Below are 17,535 nucleotides of genomic sequence, written 5' to 3'. Positions count from 1 at the left end.
TCATTATTTTAAAGGTAAAGTTATCTCTCACAGATCTTTTAACAGAGCTAGAAAAATAGGTGAAGTTTGACATTATAGCTCTGTTTGTGTTTCCATTCTAGCCTCATTTTTGAAGGGTTTATAAATCTGCCATTCTTATTTGCATTAGGCTGAAACTTGCCAGACAAGTTTCTCAGCCTCAGTTATGTAATTTGTAATATGTAAAATTTATGTCATTAGTTCATCTGTTTCCTTCATTTACAATGTAGTCAACATAAAGAATTTCTGAAAGTTTTCAATTAATCCAAAAACTTTCCAACTAAAAACCCAAGACAATATTTGCCTGAAATGCTGATGTTGTAGAGAGTAAATAACCTATTTTGTGGAGTAGGTCCACCTGGTATATTGTTTGTGATGCCTATTGGCCAGACCCTCTTGGTATGTTGAACTGGCTGAGATATTTAACTTCAAAAGCAGTTTCTTATCATGTGCACTACAGTTGATGATCTTAATAATAATAGACTATTAACATGTATTGCATTCCATGGTAGTATACAAATAGCATGGGCACAATGTAAAATCCTACTGAATTTGAATAGGACCTTTCCTACTAAAATTAATCTCAGAATAGCACATTTGAAACTGTTATGTAAATTTTAACTGAAATTAGTCTATATAGAACTGAACACTTATGATAAATCTGTAAATGGAACTGTGTATCAATGCCTCAGAGAAATACAACACAAAATCCCAGCAAAAAGCTCCATTCACACAGTATTTGTTGGAAGGAATGTCAGCATTAAATTTAGAATCTCTCTGTTTGGAGTGATTTTTATTTTTTAATGTACTTGTTTTGCATCATTTTGGAATGTTACCATTTTTTCAATTTCCATGAACATAAAAAATGTCAAAATAACTGACAGCTGTTTGTAAGTTCTCTACAAATGCAAACTTGCTTTATCCACTTTTCAAAATGTTTTGTAATGTTACTCAATCACAGGATACAAACGGTCTAGGAAGCAATCTGAAAACATATATCCTGTGCTAAATGTTCAGCATTTTCAAATACCTTTCAAGGAGTCATGATTTGTACTGCTAATAAATCAAATACAAATCAAAGATGCTTCACATCTTCAGAAGAACGAACTATATCATAGTAAAAATATTTACTTATTATTTCTTGCACAGTAAGAAGTTACTAAACTATTATTTTTCTCCATGTGCTGCAATTTTTTGCCAATAGAAAGCTATTCAGAAAGTGAAAGAATTTTAAACTACATTTTGGACAGTATTTCCCAGCTGTAATGCATGACTGCTTAGCAACTGCATTCCCAACATGCAGGCCTCACTGGTTAAAAAAGTATTCTAAATATAAACAAACATACTTGAATTTGATAACATGTTTAATAGGATGTGGCTGGGGAACAGCAATGCTAATTAACTATTCAAGGAAGTTCTGAGCTATGCATTTGAAGATAATTTGGTTCTCCTCCAAGTCAAAACTACATTGTTCAAGTGTAAACTGTCTTGCTATTTAAATACTCCAGTATAAAGGTCCATTGCTATTTTTGATGCCTCCTCAATTGGAAGTAGCGTGTTTCAGTGACCAGAGCTATTGTGAAGACATGGAAGACTTTGAGAACAGTGGGCAATTTACAAAAGCTGCAAGCTACAGATTGATAGCCTACTACATACAATGAATGCAACATAAAAGGAAAATGGCTTCTTTGGAAGAAAAGAATAAAATAAGGAGTAAAGTTTCTGTCTTCTTAATTGTACACAACTTTCTTATTTTTTCAAACAAAATAATTGCTGTAAGTGACTGCTTCCAGTAGGATACCTTTTTAAAAGAAATACTAAATGGAATGTTGTGTTAATAAAACTAGTTAAAATTAAATATCTGATTATATTTCTTTTAATCCTATGCCATCATTCCCCATAATACTCCACTATCATCCATCATTCCTAAATATATTTTTGCACGAGTGAATGCAGAAGCCAGTATTTAGAAGGGCAGAATGATTTAAAATATTGAGTCAAGGTCTTGCCATCTTGTATATAGATGGAAAAAAACATCTTTAAGAGATTCTTCTATGATTTTGCTGAGAATAATACAGCAATGCCTATTTGTACCTGGATGCGAAAGAGATCTATTGATTCCTTACAATGGAGAAGGGTCTTTTTAAAAATGTCCATCATTTCCTCAAAATTGTATGAGCATTATTAGTGATATTCTCAAGAGACTCCTAGATTTAGTGTATTAACACATTCTTTTAGTTCTGAAAAAAAAAGTTACGTTTTATATCTGTGGATGCTTAGTAGAGATTGCAATTTATAATAACTTGAAATGAATCACTCTGAGTACCAGAACAAAATTATCGTTACGGATGTCTCTCTGTGAATAAGTTAGATATATACAACAGATAGAAAGATTGATCTTTATCTCTATTTTCTGTAGATATTTGATTTGGGAACACAGTTCAGAGATGGTTAAAAGCTTGTGTGTTAATATAAAGTATTACGTTTTAAGCAAAAAGTACTTTAAAAATAGTAAAGGAGTACTTGTGGCACCTTAGAGACTAACATATTTATTTGAGCATAAGCTTTCGTGAGCTACAGCTCACTTCATCGGATGCATTCAGTGTATTTTCCGCTGAATGCATCCGATGAAGTGAGCTGTAGCTCATGAAAGCTTATGCTCAAATAAATTTGTTAGCCTCTAAGGTGCCACAAGTACTCCTTTTCTTTTTGCGAATACAAACTAACACAGCTGCTACTCTGAAACCTTTAAAAATAGTAAGTTTAGTGCTCATGAAAGTAAGGAACCACTGGAACCAGACACAGGGTGGGTAGTTAATATGTAAGAGGAGAAAAAAAAGTTTTGATTATATTTTCTAAGATTTTTTTTTCAGTTATTATGAACATTGCAGCTGAAGCTGGTTTTCATTTATCAGCACAGCAAGTTCCTTTCAAAACTAATATATTTTCATACTGTCTAGCAAGCTTTAAACAAAATTTTCTCAGTAATGTAAACACAATTTCCTCAAACTCCCTCAACAAAACCTTGCCAAAATGAGACTTTTTTTAAAAAATAAAAAAATGCCATTCTAAACAGTTAGGGATAAACTGTCGCCACACAGTGTGAGAAAGGAGACAGGAGTCTCACCTTTGCAACTATAAGGGTCATCTACTATCACAGCTCCTGTGCTTGAGGGAGTGCAAAGACGGCTACCAAGTTACTTGCCCTAGGAACAATTCACTGGAAAAGGAATCATCCCTACATGCTGACCAGTGGAGCAGGCCAGATGCTACATGACATAAAAGGAGTATAGCAATTTTTTTCCCTTCCTTCCAGGCAAGTAGGGAACTCCAAGAGGCATTTTACCTCTGAGTGCTCTTTTTCTTGAGATGCAGCTCTGTCTCATCACACTTTACAACAGACAATTTAGCACTCAAACGCCACAGGAAATCTATGAAGTATTGCTGTTTGGTAGTACACTAAACATTGCTGGTGTTTTCCGAACACACAATGAAAGCAGTTCAAGAGAGAAGAACTTGGACCCAATTCTCATCGCTCTAAAGCCTCTTTACTTCCCTCTGGCAGTGTAACAGGGCCATAAAGTGGATATGAAGTACAGCTAAAAGATTAGATAAAGAAGGAGATCATGCTATTAATGAATTTCACCTAAGTTACCATTTTTGCAGGAGCTCTGTCCAACTGCAGCCCATTCTGACACCTGGCCACCTTTTCAGGGTCCTGATGCTTTACCTTCAGCCTTTTATTTCTCATGCACTATAATGAGGTATTCCTGCACTACTAGTGAACTTAGATATATTTCCAGTAGCAATTTTAGATAGCAATATCTAGGAGCATCAAAGACATCAAACATGGCAAAGCACCTGGGGTTGACAGAATTCAACCAGAGGTACAAAATGCACGAGGCAGAATTCTGACTCAGCAGCAAACAAAACTCTGTGATGAAATATGGGTGAAAGAACTAGTGCCATAAGACTGGAAAGACAGTATCATCATGGTATTACCAAAAAAGGGTGATCTCACTCAGTGCACAAACTGGAGATGTATTATATTGCTATCAATTCTGGGCAACGTCCTGGCTACCGTTATCCTGCATTGAACGAAGAAAGCAGCAGATGGAATATTACGAGAAGAACAGACTGAGTTCCCTCCAGACAGATCATTGTGTGAATAGATATTCACTCTCTGACAAATCACCAAAAAACCCTATCGCTTGGGAGAAAAAAAACCATCTTAATCAACTTTATTGACTTTAAGGAAGTGCTTGATAGTGTCCACAGAGAAACGCTGAGGAATATTGCTAGAAGCTATGGAATACCAACATTTGAAGGAGTTTATACGATGAAAGTAGACGCTCAGATCAGACAAAGGCCTGGGTAAGTGGTTTGATATTGTGACTGGAGTTAGACAAGAGTGTGTGCTATCACAAATCCTCTTTGCATTAGCAATAGATTGGGTGATGAAGCAGGCAACAAACGGTATCATGAATGATGTAAAATGTGTTAGCAATGATGAGTTACGTGAAGGTAGGAAACTGAACAATAGATGCAAAAGTCTACACGGATGGAAAAGAAATTGAACAGGTAGAAGAGTTTGGCTATCTGGGGAGTGTAATGACATTTGAAAGTAGCTGAGATAAAGATATTCAGATGAGATCAGGAAAAGTAAAGAACACTTTTGGAAGGATGAACATCTGGTCAGACAGAGGTCTCCATACCAAATTAAAGGTCAGATTATACCATGTGATTGTACTGAGCATGCTATTATACTGAGCAGAGACTTGGCTGATGACAGTATCTAGTAAAAAGAAGTTGAAGGCTGCCCATCACAGATGGCTGAGGAAGATATTACACATTTAATGGAAAGACAAAACAACAAATGCGAGACTCAGGAAGCTCAAAGAGCAGGCAATGTTAGAAAATATCATCAAAGAAAGCAAGCTCAGGACATTGGGACATGTACACCGTATGGAAGACGGGAGACATGCTTAGCAAACACTGAGCTTGCTATCAACTTGAGGGAGAAGGCAGAACGCAAGGAAGGCCAAGGATGAACTGGCAGACAGTGACAGAGGACACTATATACGCTGGCATCACCCGGGAAGAAGCGCTACAGCCAGCGAGTGACTGTAATCAATGGAGGAACTGGACAGCCTGATGTGTCAGCGGCACAGGAGGAATCTAAGGTGATATCTAGGAACAACTGTTTCACTTTGGATCAAGTTAGGATCACAACACATAAAAGCACTTAAAGCCCCCCTATCATTTATCTATTTATTAGATAAATAATAAAGTCAAATGGGGTTAGTGGAAAAGAAATATCCCCCATCAGTGATGGCATAATCTAGTAATGATTCAAAATGGCAACTGTAGCACCATACATACTTGGGAGGAATCCGTGAAACTGCATTCATATTTGTGGAAGAAATCACTACTTGAAGAATGTGTTCAAGGGCTGAGAGTCCTCCTGCAACCCGGAATGCTATCTGATCTGCTGCATTCTGGATAAACACAAATAGAGAATAATAATTATATGGAATATTTACTGAAATTTAAATACAAATTTAGTATTTAAAATATGTGTCTGGTGAATAACTGCCTTGATGTACACTTAATAAAATCTTAATACAGTTTAATCAGATTGTTCACCTTTTTAATTAATGCACTGATTCTTTCCCTACAGAAGCACGCAACAGAATACCCCTTTGAATATGCAAGAGAATGTTACTTGAATGTTGTTTTTCCTGATGATATTATATATGCTGTAACTTCATTATAATGCCACATTTATTTTGAGTTTTTTAAACAGATATTGATTTAGGGCTTCGGTGGAAGCAAGATCAGGCCCATAATGAAGATTATTTTAACATGAGCCTCATTTAGCTGATAGCTAAAGTGCAATTTTGTAGGACACGTTCTAACAGTGAGGGACAAGTATGTATTTTACAACATTTCTGATTCCCCCCCCATTTTTGGAATTAATTTCTATAAGCATAAATAGGAATTACCCAAACTTCATGTGCATCAACTATCTATCTGATCCTGGACCCCTGGAGGTCAATAGCAAAATTTTGATTAATTTTATTGGTACAGACCCAACGCCGACACCACACATAACAAACCTAGCAATTGTGGGACCTTATTAACCTCAACCTCTCTTTTTCCAATTTCCTCCCTCCTTCTCCAGTTGTTTGTTGATTTCACTTGCGTCATGTCTACAATTAGACTGTAAAAGCTTTGAGGTAGGAATCATATTCATATATGATTTGTCTGTAAAATACTTAGCACTCTGTAGGTGCTGCATGTCAGAACAACCCCCTCTGAACTATGATAATAATAAATATTTTAGTAGGATTTCATAGCCCATATTTTTTCTTATCAATATTAGAAGTCATATGTAAACACCATAGTACAAGACAAGTTTTGTTTAAGAGCATATAATTTTCTCCCCAGCAAGTTTAGCTGTCTCAAGGAAACATTCACCCAAAGGTAAAGCTGTACCCTATTTAAAGGCCCAAGGTTTCAGAAAAAAATGTTCCCTTTGATCTGCTAGCTCCATTTCACATTACGTTGGGAGCTAGATTTTGAAGAGATCATAAAGAAGCAATTTTTTTGACTAATGTGCATTGGATATGGATTTGTAAACAACAAAAAAGACTCATCTTCAAAGGATGCAACTGGTGTGAAATGACAGAAACCTGTTTGTGTGTGCCAGTTTTTACATAAGTGGTTAGATAACCAGCTAGCAATTTCTATAGTAGGTTTAAAGTTTATGTGACTCCACAGTTTCAGTCAACTTTAGTCCAGTTAACTCTTAGGGTAGGTCTTCACTTCAGCTTTAACTTGAGTGATGACCTTAGCTTGAGTCCCATCCACACAAAAAAACCCTTAACTCAAGTAGGGTGGTGTTTTTAGTTGGAAATGATTGGTCTATCGGGTATAGGCTAAAGCTCAAATTAGCACAATTTGTCAGTTGCTAATTAAACCATTCTGTAGTGTGGACATAGGCTAGCTCCACTTGAGTGCCATTAGTCCTCCAATGCCTTCCCACAATTTTTCCCGTGTGCCCAGAAAAGACTAACAAATTTTCCCACAATTCACTGGGAAAGAATTCATAGAGCAGCTCAGCTTATTGCACCACAAAGAACCAAAGGAAATGCCAGCAGGAGTCTTAGTGCAGCAAATAAGCAAGTGCAGTGTGGACATGCAGTTGAGTAGTATGTTGCAGTGTAGCCACTTTAACTTGAGCCAGACTACCTCTAGAAAAGCAACTGGTGTGTAGATAATTCGACTTAGCTCTACAGTGAAGACATACTATTAGTTACATCCTCCAGAAAGGTCTGATCCTGGACCACTGAGGTAAATGGGAATTTTCCCAGTGACTTTAATGTGAGCAGGACCGAGTCCTATATGAAGGTTAAAAGCATTTCTAAGCTATCACTTTTCATTGTGATTAAAAGTTTATACTCAGTGTAGTGACATACTGTTACCAAGAAACCCCATACACAAAATAATCAGCATGTATGTACAATATATTTAGAGAAATGTATATGAAAATTCCTAGATATATTTGGTATACATGCATCAGAGGATACAAATGGAAAATGGTATACATGCATCAGAGGATACAAATGGACCTGCCAGTGCAGGACTGTTTCCTATAATACATTTGTTAGTGTTGCACCCACTCTAGTTTTAAATGAGACAAGCAGTGCAGTTTTCACCACTTCCTATGAGAGATTATACCACAACCTTTTAGATCTTACTATCAAGAAATCTTTCTCGACATTCAACCTGAATTTGCCCTTTTCAGTTTAATTTAATTACTCCAAGTTATACTCAATTTAATTATACCAATTCTTCTCCCTCCTTCATGGTTACACCATTACTAAAATTGTAGGCTATTACATATTCCCACTTTAGTTTTTGCTTAGCAAACAAACATATTTCATTCCAAATCTTTCCTTTTCCTTGTAATTTTTCCATGCCAAATTTTCTTGTTTAATGTCTGTCTATTAGGAAATGAAGTGTCCAAAAATGACACCGTGTTTTGGGTTAGGTCACATCAAAGCCACAAAGAAAAGGACTATTATCTACATGTGTGGTAACAGGATGTCTTCACGTGGGTATTCAAAAATAGCACTAGCCTTTTTGATCTCTGTATCAGATTACAAACTCATGTCTAATTTAACGTTTGCTTTTGCCTCTAGGTCTAGGTCTCTTTCAGTATTACTCTTCTAGATCTATCCCTCCCATTGAGTATCTGTGTTTCAGATTCTTTTGATCAAAAAATATTAACATGCATTTTTGAAGAACTTCTGTTTTTGTCTATACAGTATTTCTAATCTTTCTAAGGTCCCTTTGTATTCTTTCTCTGTCCTCCATTCTGTTTGCAATTCCTCCTAATTCAGTATCTCTGAAAAAATAGTTAATGTCCTATTTATTTCCTCATCCAGACCATCAATGAAATCCATGAACATTTTGGTGATTGGATACCACGGTGATAAACCTTCTCATGAATATGAAAGACAGACAAAACAACAAGATTAAATAAAAGCATTTAACTAAAATTATTGTCGTGGATGGAGGGATGCTATACAAAAGGATCTGATTAGCTGTGGAGTTTCCAAGGAACAGCTTCAAGACAGACTGGATTGGAAGAGGAGGACTTGAAGGGCTGATCCTATACAGATGGGACTAAGACTAGGAGAAGAAGAACTAAAATGATTATGGTAGCAAGGTTGGAGTAAACACATGAGCTAATTATTTGTTCACTGCTCCTACTGCAGTAAAGGAACTTTAAAACCTGGCACTCCGTGATCTAGAATCCATTGTTGATATCACTGATTTCTGGTATGCTTTTGGATTAATTTATCTTAAAGGATGTGTTCTAGATAGAGTGGGGGTTACAAAAGTTCAAGTGACTTTTTTAAGTGTCTTTCAACTATTTGTTGACACACATTGATGATTACTGAATTAACTGCTGATATAGGGCACATGTGTGTCAGCCTAATGATTAAGTCACAGCACAACTACCTTTCTATCCAAGAACCGCAGGTTCAGGGACAATTCTCTTTGCCTTGGGTCAGGAGAGGTCATGGGAACCAAAGAAATGATGCCACAAAAGTATCATTTACTCTTGAACACTGCACTAATAATGTTCCCAGAGTGAGTGTTGTATATCACTGGATCCCTAACAATGAAAATGGCATCTGAATGAGTGGTGAGAAAATAAGTGTGTGTGTATGGCAGAGGGCACCCTCAGCTTACATACAGTAGTATATCATGGCCTGTAGTAGAAAAATGAGTTGTGCAAAAAATAAGAATTAATAAAGGTATTAAAAAACACCAATTTTGTTAATCTACGAAATATGAAATTCAAAAGATGTCAAATGAATTTTCATACATATTTCTAGTATTATATCTGCTGTGAGGTGATTATCAGCTTTTGATATGTTTGTGTGCTGGTCTAAGAAAATCCTTTTGAAAGCATAAAAATATGGGTGCAGGATATCGGTTCCCTTGCACTGTTTTCCCCTTAAATGAACTCCTCCAGACTGTGACACAAATTCATATAGTGTTCTGGAGTGCTAAGGCTTTCATTAGCTGTTACATGGGAAAAACAAACATTCCAAGATATTTCTACAGTACCTTGGTACTGAAGGAAGTTGAGGCATATTGGTTATTCTACCTACATGCTCAAACAACATTTTGATGGAAGCTTGCCCCAATTCCAATCAGTGCAGAAGGAAAGAATCACATTTAAGGGACCTTTCATGATATTGTTATTCATTTTTACTGTGGTAGTGGGTGTCTCAATGAGGTCAGAGCCCCATACTCTAGGCACTCTACAATAATATACGACAGTGCCTGCCTGCTAAATCCCCATTTGGAAAGGGTATAGATCCAGTATAAAACACTCTTTGTGGTGTTGAAGAATCCTCTGGATCCCTAAAATATTTAGATTCCAAAATATTTCAGCATAGCTGTTTATGTGGGACCCATTCTATAAACCTGACTGCAAAATCTGGCCCTTTGGAAGGGGTTACATATTTAGACTGAGAAAATTATTCCTCAAACTAACCCAGATAAAAGATATTTGTTCAGAAAATGTAAATCAATGAATTTCACTTGGATTTTGGAACAGCATGTAAAACTATTTTGCTCCTCCTCTGTATAGATTTTCACAAATATGCATACAACATAATTTTAAAAAATCTGATTTCCAAGTGCAAAAGGATTTGCAGGTTTGAGACTACTTGTTATGCAGAAAATCAGAGGCAAATGAACAGGTGAGTGAGCAAAAGTGACTATCATCATAATATATACATTTATTACCAAAAAAGGCCTTATGTACGTTGGCCAAACAGGACAGTCTCTATGCAAAAGAATACATGGACACAAATCTGACATCAGGAATCAGAACATTCAAAAACCGGTAGGAGAACACTTCAACCTCTCTGGCCACTCAGTAGAAGACTTAAGGGTGGCAATTCTGCAACAGAAAAGCTTCAAAAAGAGACTCCAACAAGAAACTACTGAGCTTGAATTAATATGCAAACTAGATACCATTAACCTGGGTTTGAATAGAGACTGGGAGTGGCTGGGTCATTACACATATTGAATCTATTTCTCCATGTTAAGTATCCTCACACCTTCTTGTCAACTGTCTAAATGGGCCATCTTGATTATCACTACAAAAGTTTTTTTCTCCTGCTGATAATAGCTCATCTTAATTAATTAGCCTCTTCATAGTCTGTATGGCAACTTCCACCTTCTCTGTATGTAAATATATATCTTCTTACTATATGTTCCATTCTATGCATCCGATGAAGTGGGCTGTAGCCCACGAAAGCTTATGCTCTAATAAATTTGTTTGTCTCTAGGTGCCACAAGTACTCCTGTTCTTTTTGTTTTCTTGAGCAACGTAGATTTGAACCAACCTTTAGAAAACATTTACTAGAGATGTAATCTAGTGAATAGTAACAGTAGTAATCAAAATCAAAACTGGATAGATAAATGGGCTTTTTTTGCCCATTCACAAGAATTTGTCATTGTGAAATGCAGTGGTCCTGTTTGTGCAGGAGGAAAGCCAAAGCACTTGACTAAAGAGGTATTGAAAAATTAATTCCTAATCTTTATACCATTATAAATTTGTCATACAGAAAATATGGTAACTCACTTCAGTGTAACATCCTAAGAGTTATGCATCGATTCAGAAGTATCCATGTAGGAATGGATAAGTAAACAAAGATAATTTATTTCCTATATAGATTAGTTTATACAATTCTATGACAGAATTTAATTATGAAAAATAAAATATTTAAACAAACATTATTTCTTTTTATAATTAGAGTGATTTGGATTTAATTAAAGAAGCACAATCAAGAAAGTTCCCTGAAAATTGAATGTGTGTGGTTCACTCATTTTCCTACCTGTTACAACACCTTAATGGATTTGAATTCCCCTTATCTTCTCTACTATGACTTGAGTGACAACTGACTAATAGGATTACAGGCTCCATTCCAATAATACAGCTCAGCTACATGCCAGCAAAAAATGACAGCCTAAACCTGAATTACATGGCCTGGGAATCCATCCAATTATTAACTAAAGTAACTATTATTACCTAACCTAATCAAAGGAGAAGCAGCTGTTAATCTTTGGTGGCCTGCAGTGTAGTAGCAGTCAGACTGGATGAACTGTCTTTGTACTTGACTCTTCTACAGACAATAATTATGTTCTTTGTGATCAAGAAAGAAGGGCTTCCTAGTCTTTTAGAAGAGGCAGCAGATGGGGAACAATTGTTTGCATGTTCATTAACAAAATAGGGTGGATTTTATCAAGGGTTTGGCATCTGCGGTACCTCCAGAAGCACCACTTACCGAATGATACAAGAAGGTTTGGAAAGTCTGCAAATTTGAAAGTTAGCAAGCTAACTAACCTAAAGTAGCTTAAAAGAACTTTTATCTACATTCTTTCATACAAAAAAACAAAAAATCATAAAAGTTAAAAAAAATTTCTCAAAAGTACGTATGCTTATTTCCTATCACACTGCACTACATCAGCCTATACAAACAATGCACAAAGAAAAACACATGAACATGTCAATGTGTCTTCACTGCTACAACATTTAACTTCATTTAGTTATTTTACAATTCTTGATATTATATAGCTATTTTACATTTTTGAAACCATGGCAAATAATGTACTAGAGGAGGTGAAAAACTGGACTTATCTGAACAAGCCAACAGTCAACAAGTGGATTTTTTTTCCACCAAATGCATCCGATGAAGTGAGCTGTAGCTCACGAAAGCTTATGCTCTAATAAATTTGTTAGTCTCTAAGGTGCCACAAGTACTCCTTTTCTTTTTGCGAATACAGACTAACATGGCTGCTACTCTGAAGTCAACACACAATAACACCTACACTGAAATAAACTGAACTTTAAGAAATAGTGCTTTTAGAATTCTGTATGCACTACTTCAGAACATTAGTGAGACCATAACTAGAACAGTGTCATCCAAGCTCTGGTTCCGCACTTTAAAAAAGGATGTTAACAAATAAGAAAGGGTTCAGAAAAGGGTTACAAGAATGAGTCGAGCTCTGAAAAACCTGCCTTGCATTGAGAGATTAAAACAGCTCAATCTATTTAGTTTATACAAGAGAAGGTTAACATGTGACTTCATCACAGTCTCTAAATACCTAAATGGAAAAAAGGTTTCTAGCAGGAGAGGGCTCTATTTTCTAGCATACCAAGATATAAGATCATCCAACGTCTGGAAGCTGAAGCTAGACAAATTCGGACCAGAAATAAGGCAGATTTTTTTAATACTGAGCATAATTAACAATTGGGACAACATATTGATGGATATAGTGGATTCCCAATTATTTGAAATTTTAAATCAAAACTGGGTATTTTTCTAAAATATCTGCTCCTGATTTAGCAATAAATTAAGGACTTGATGCAGGAATTAAAGAGTGAAATTCTATGGCCTGTGTTATGCAGGAGATTAGACTAGATAATTATAATGATCTCTTATGGCCTTAAAAAATCTATGAATGAATATTCAAATCAAGAATTCAACATTCACATATTTCCTCTGTCACCATCTTATATTATTAGTTACATAGTAAAATAAGACCAGAAATAAGTCAGTCTTTTTTATCTGAAATGTTTTGATGACAACTATCCCATTTCTATCCCAGGCAATTTTAAACCCTTTGAAAGTTTAAACTTTTTATCATCTCTTTTAAAAAAATTAAAAACTCTAAAAAAAAAAAAAAGATTTTTAAGCTACTGCTATGCAAAAACAAACAAACCAAAACCAAGCCACTGAAACTTTGGTGAAGGCAGGGAAGAATCTTTCCTGATCCCCAAAAGGCTTGCTTGCTACTTTGAAATTAAAAGATTCATCATGGAAAAGCCCTGCATGCACAGACCTCACATTAGCTCCAACTGAAGTTCTGTGTGTTGAAGACTTGCTGGATCTAAACCAAATACTTGTGTACACTTTGCCTTCTGTTATTGAGAGAATGCACTCAATCTGTGCAACTGAATTCTGTACTTATTAAATTGAAGCAGCAGTGGTCAGCCTATGAAAGAAGAGTTTGTTATTAATTAGTGAAATATAGTTAAGCTCTATTTTAAGAAATATTTTCTTCTCTCCTATAGTCTAGTTTTTAGCAGAGATTCTATCTAAAGTGCCAGTGGCTAAGAAATACAGTTCAAAGCCTCATAAAAAAAATCCAGACAGGGGGATCCCAGGCTGGCTCCTTGTCTTTTTATTTATTTATTTATTTATTAAATCATCTCTGATGACTTCTTGGTCTTGAACTTTAGTGAAATCTGTGTGCTTAAGAGAAGAAAAAATTACACCCATTTTCATCAGTGCTGTAGTATTAAAAGTTCATATGGTGATAATCTCTGTGGAAAGTGTCCCAAAACAAATTTTTCAACGACAATTGGCATTTTTGAGCCTACTAAGTAAGGCTCTCTTTTGTAAAATCAGTATAATAATAATAATGTGATGCATGGACAGAAAGGGTTAAACATCCTGCAAAATAAATAACCCACAGAAGACATGTGGGGAGATAATGTTTGTGTTTTTGTGTATTTAAATATGTATGAGTAGGGTGACAATGTAATTAACAGTCCATGTCTATGCTGTATTCTGATATAATTTAAAGGAACTGTAAACACGGGATATCTTGGTGAATAGTAATGGTGTACTGTGAATGGTGGAAGAAAAAATGTACTGTGAATGGTGGAGGAAAAAGCAAATAGCCATATGTTCCGTGAGGAAATCCCAACTTGTTAAAGAGGAAATGAAACTGTATAAAAGATCCTTGGCTCCTGATTCTGTGATCTCAGGTCTGCTTAAGCTTCTTCAGGGGAAGTTTGAATTGCAAGATTGAGGTCCCAGTTATGCTGGTATGCTCTGAATGTGATATTTGGACATTAGACTATTAACTATGAACTATTTCTGAAAGAACTCTTTGCAACTACGAAGCTCACCATCTCCGCTATGAATATGCACCTAAATGAATTGAACTCATGTCTGTACGTATATTGATCTTTTAACCATACTCTCTCTCTTTTGTTTTTTAATAAATTTTAGTTTAGTTAATAAGAATTGGCTGTAGCGTGTATTTGGGTAAGATTTGAAATATTCATTAACCTGGAAGGTAATGTGTCCGATCCTTTGGGATTGGTAGAACCTTTTCTTTTTATATTATGAAATAAGATTTACAGAAATAGTCGTCATATTTGACATGGGTACCTGGATGGAGGCCTGAGGCTGGATCACTTTAAGGGAACTGTGTTGTTTGGACTTCTGAGTAACCAGTAAGGTAATAAAGAAGCTGTTTTATGCTGGCTTGGTAAATCTAGGTACTGTACTGGAATATCCACCAGCTTTATGGGGATTGTCTGCCCCATTCTTTGCAGTTTACCCTAGTTGAGTGACCACAGCTGGCTCCCCACTAGGATCCCAATCACAGTGGCATAGTTGTGCTTGGATACACATTACCATAGGTTAATTGGGTTTTTGGATCAGAACCACACGCTTGTCAAAATTTAATTTTGATATTGAAGAGTTTAAGGGTTAAAAATAAGTTACAATGAGTGTGCAACAATCATATGAAGAACTTGATAGAAAAAGCCTGGAAGAATTGTGCTTACAGAGTGGGTTGTATTTTAAGCAAAAGGCCCCAGAGCAGGAACTGAAAAATCTGTTAGTTCTCTCAGCGAAAATGCTTGCAGTGAGAAACCAGCAGCTAGAACTTGAACAAAAGCAAAAATAGTTGATATGGAAGGATAACGGCTGTGTTTTGAACATGAACAAAAATGGCATATATTCGATTGCAGGAACTAGAAGCTAAGGCAAAAGTGGACAGACTGAAGCTCCAACTCAAGAGAATAAAGGAACAACAGGAACTGTATCATCCTGAAAAGCCAGCTCCTCTCAACAACAAAGATGGGGATAGAATATATCTAGTTTGTAGCTATATTGGTATGTTGTTTAATTCTAAGCAGTTGTCTGTGTGTAACCAAATTTACCCCAACACTGCCACCTTTTATGTAATGCTTTTACTGTGAACTCAGGTGAAGGTAACCCCATAACTTTTGAAGAGAATGTAAAAGTCAATTGGAAAAGCTGTTTCGGTCAAATTACAGCTTCTAACATCACTCTTGTTAAAGCAGATCTTGTCAAAGAAGAAGAGTGTGAATATTGTAATCCTCTATGAGTTTATGTAAGTGTGCCTTTAGCCAGAATCCATCTTGAATTGAATAGTGTTAAACATGAAGTTATAGCTGGTGTAAGGAAGTTATTGCCTAAAGACCTTTTTATTGGGGATAATACTAAAACTTTGTTCAGTCAAGTTGATGACATAAACCAATAAATAGTCCTGAACCTGTGTCTACTGGGGCAAGGATTTGCCTATGGATGGTTTCTCCAAATGTTTGTATGAGACAGATAGCTGTTTATTTGTGCAAAGAAGTAGTGCATATGTGGAAGAAATTTCTGAGTGTTTGTCTGGTGTCTCAGAAGTAAATCTGGCATTAGATAAGGCTCAGGAAGAGGTTTCTCTAGAGCAAATTAAAGGTGGTGATCAGGTTAAAGCCTTAACTGAGGAAGGAAGGGGTACAATCTTGGTGAGTGATGGATTGTTGGCAAGTAAAGTTTGTGAAAGTAAGCCTGAAAAAGGTAGAAATGATTTGTTTAAAGCAGCTCAGTGTAACAAGACTCTACCTGTAAGAAACAGCAGTTTATCTGTTAAGGGAGAGCAAGGCAAAGAAAGTTTAGATGAGCATAAGCAGCCTTCTGAGTTGATGGCTTTGTCCAATCAATAGTTTGAGAAGGCAAGGTTAGTGTAACATGAGTATCCCTATACCTTACTTGTTACCAGTGTGGAGAATGGTGACAGTGAAGGAAATGTTCCTGTGTCTGTTATAGAATGAGGAATACCTGTGGCACCTTAGAGACTAACAAATTTATTTGGGCATAAGCTCTCGTGGGCGAAAACCCACTTCATCAGATGCATGCAGTGGAAAATACAGCAGGAAGATAGATAGATAGATAGATAGATAGATAAATAGATACACACACACACACACACACACACACACACACACACACACACACACACACACAGATAACATGAAAAAATGGGGGTTGCCGTACCAACTCTAAAGAGACTAATCAATTAAGGTGGGCTATCAGCAGGAGGAAAAAAACAAACAAAACCTTCTGTAGTGATAATCAGGATGGCCCATTTCAAACAGTTGACAAGAAGGTGTGAGTAACAGTAGGGAAAAAATTAGCATGGGGAAATAGTTTTTAGTTTGTGTAATGACCCATCCACTCCTAGTCTTTATTCAAGCCTAATTTAATGGTGTCCAGTTTGCAGATTAATTCCAGTTCTGCAGTTTCTTGTTTAAGTCTGTTTTTGAAGTTTTTTGTTGAAGAATTGTGACTTTTAGGTCTGTAATTGAGTGTCCAAGGATGTTGAAGTGTTCTCCGAACGGTTTTTGAATGTTATAATTCTTGATGTCTGATTTATAGTCCATTTATTTTTTTGCATAGAGACTGTCTGGTTTGTTATTGTTAGTCTCTAAGGTGTCACAAGTACTCCTCATTCTTTTTGCTGATACAGACTAACACAGCTACCAATGTAGAAGGGGTTCATACTCACTGTTTGGGCTCTCCAATTCTTGCCCTTATGCAGCAGAAGCTGTAGCAACCAAAACTACAGCTGTAGCAACCAAAACATTTATTTTCGCTACAAAATCTCCAGCTGCACTAACTGCAAATTTGCATACCAAATACAAAGGTACAAGGAAAATGAAAAAGAAGGGGATTTGGATTCATTTCACTTTTGATACATTAAGCACTTGCAGCAATAAAAATGGAACTACAGGTATTTTTCTCCTTAATGTGAACTAAAGACAATGAAAAGGAGTACTTGTGGCACCTTAGAGACTAAAAAATTTATTTGTGCATAAGTTTTCGTGAG

The 17,535-nt window shown here is 36.1% G+C and overlaps 1 protein-coding gene across 1 annotated transcript in view; it reads right to left on the bottom strand.

Annotated features, from left to right (window-relative positions):
* The window catches only part of SCAPER (S-phase cyclin A associated protein in the ER), a 363,891-nt gene that overhangs the window by 98,726 nt on the left and 247,630 nt on the right, over positions 1–17,535 (bottom strand). The window contains 1 exon segment of the mRNA XM_043494057.1: positions 5,401–5,516. Within this exon segment, the coding sequence (XP_043349992.1) occupies positions 5,401–5,516 (116 nt within the window).

The sequence above is a fragment of the Dermochelys coriacea genome, chromosome 10 (genome assembly GCF_009764565.3).
Source record: "Dermochelys coriacea isolate rDerCor1 chromosome 10, rDerCor1.pri.v4, whole genome shotgun sequence".
Classification (NCBI taxonomy): Eukaryota; Metazoa; Chordata; order Testudines; family Dermochelyidae; genus Dermochelys; species Dermochelys coriacea.
The sequence above is the reverse complement of the archived record's forward strand: the minus strand, read 5'-3'. Positions and strand labels throughout refer to the sequence as shown.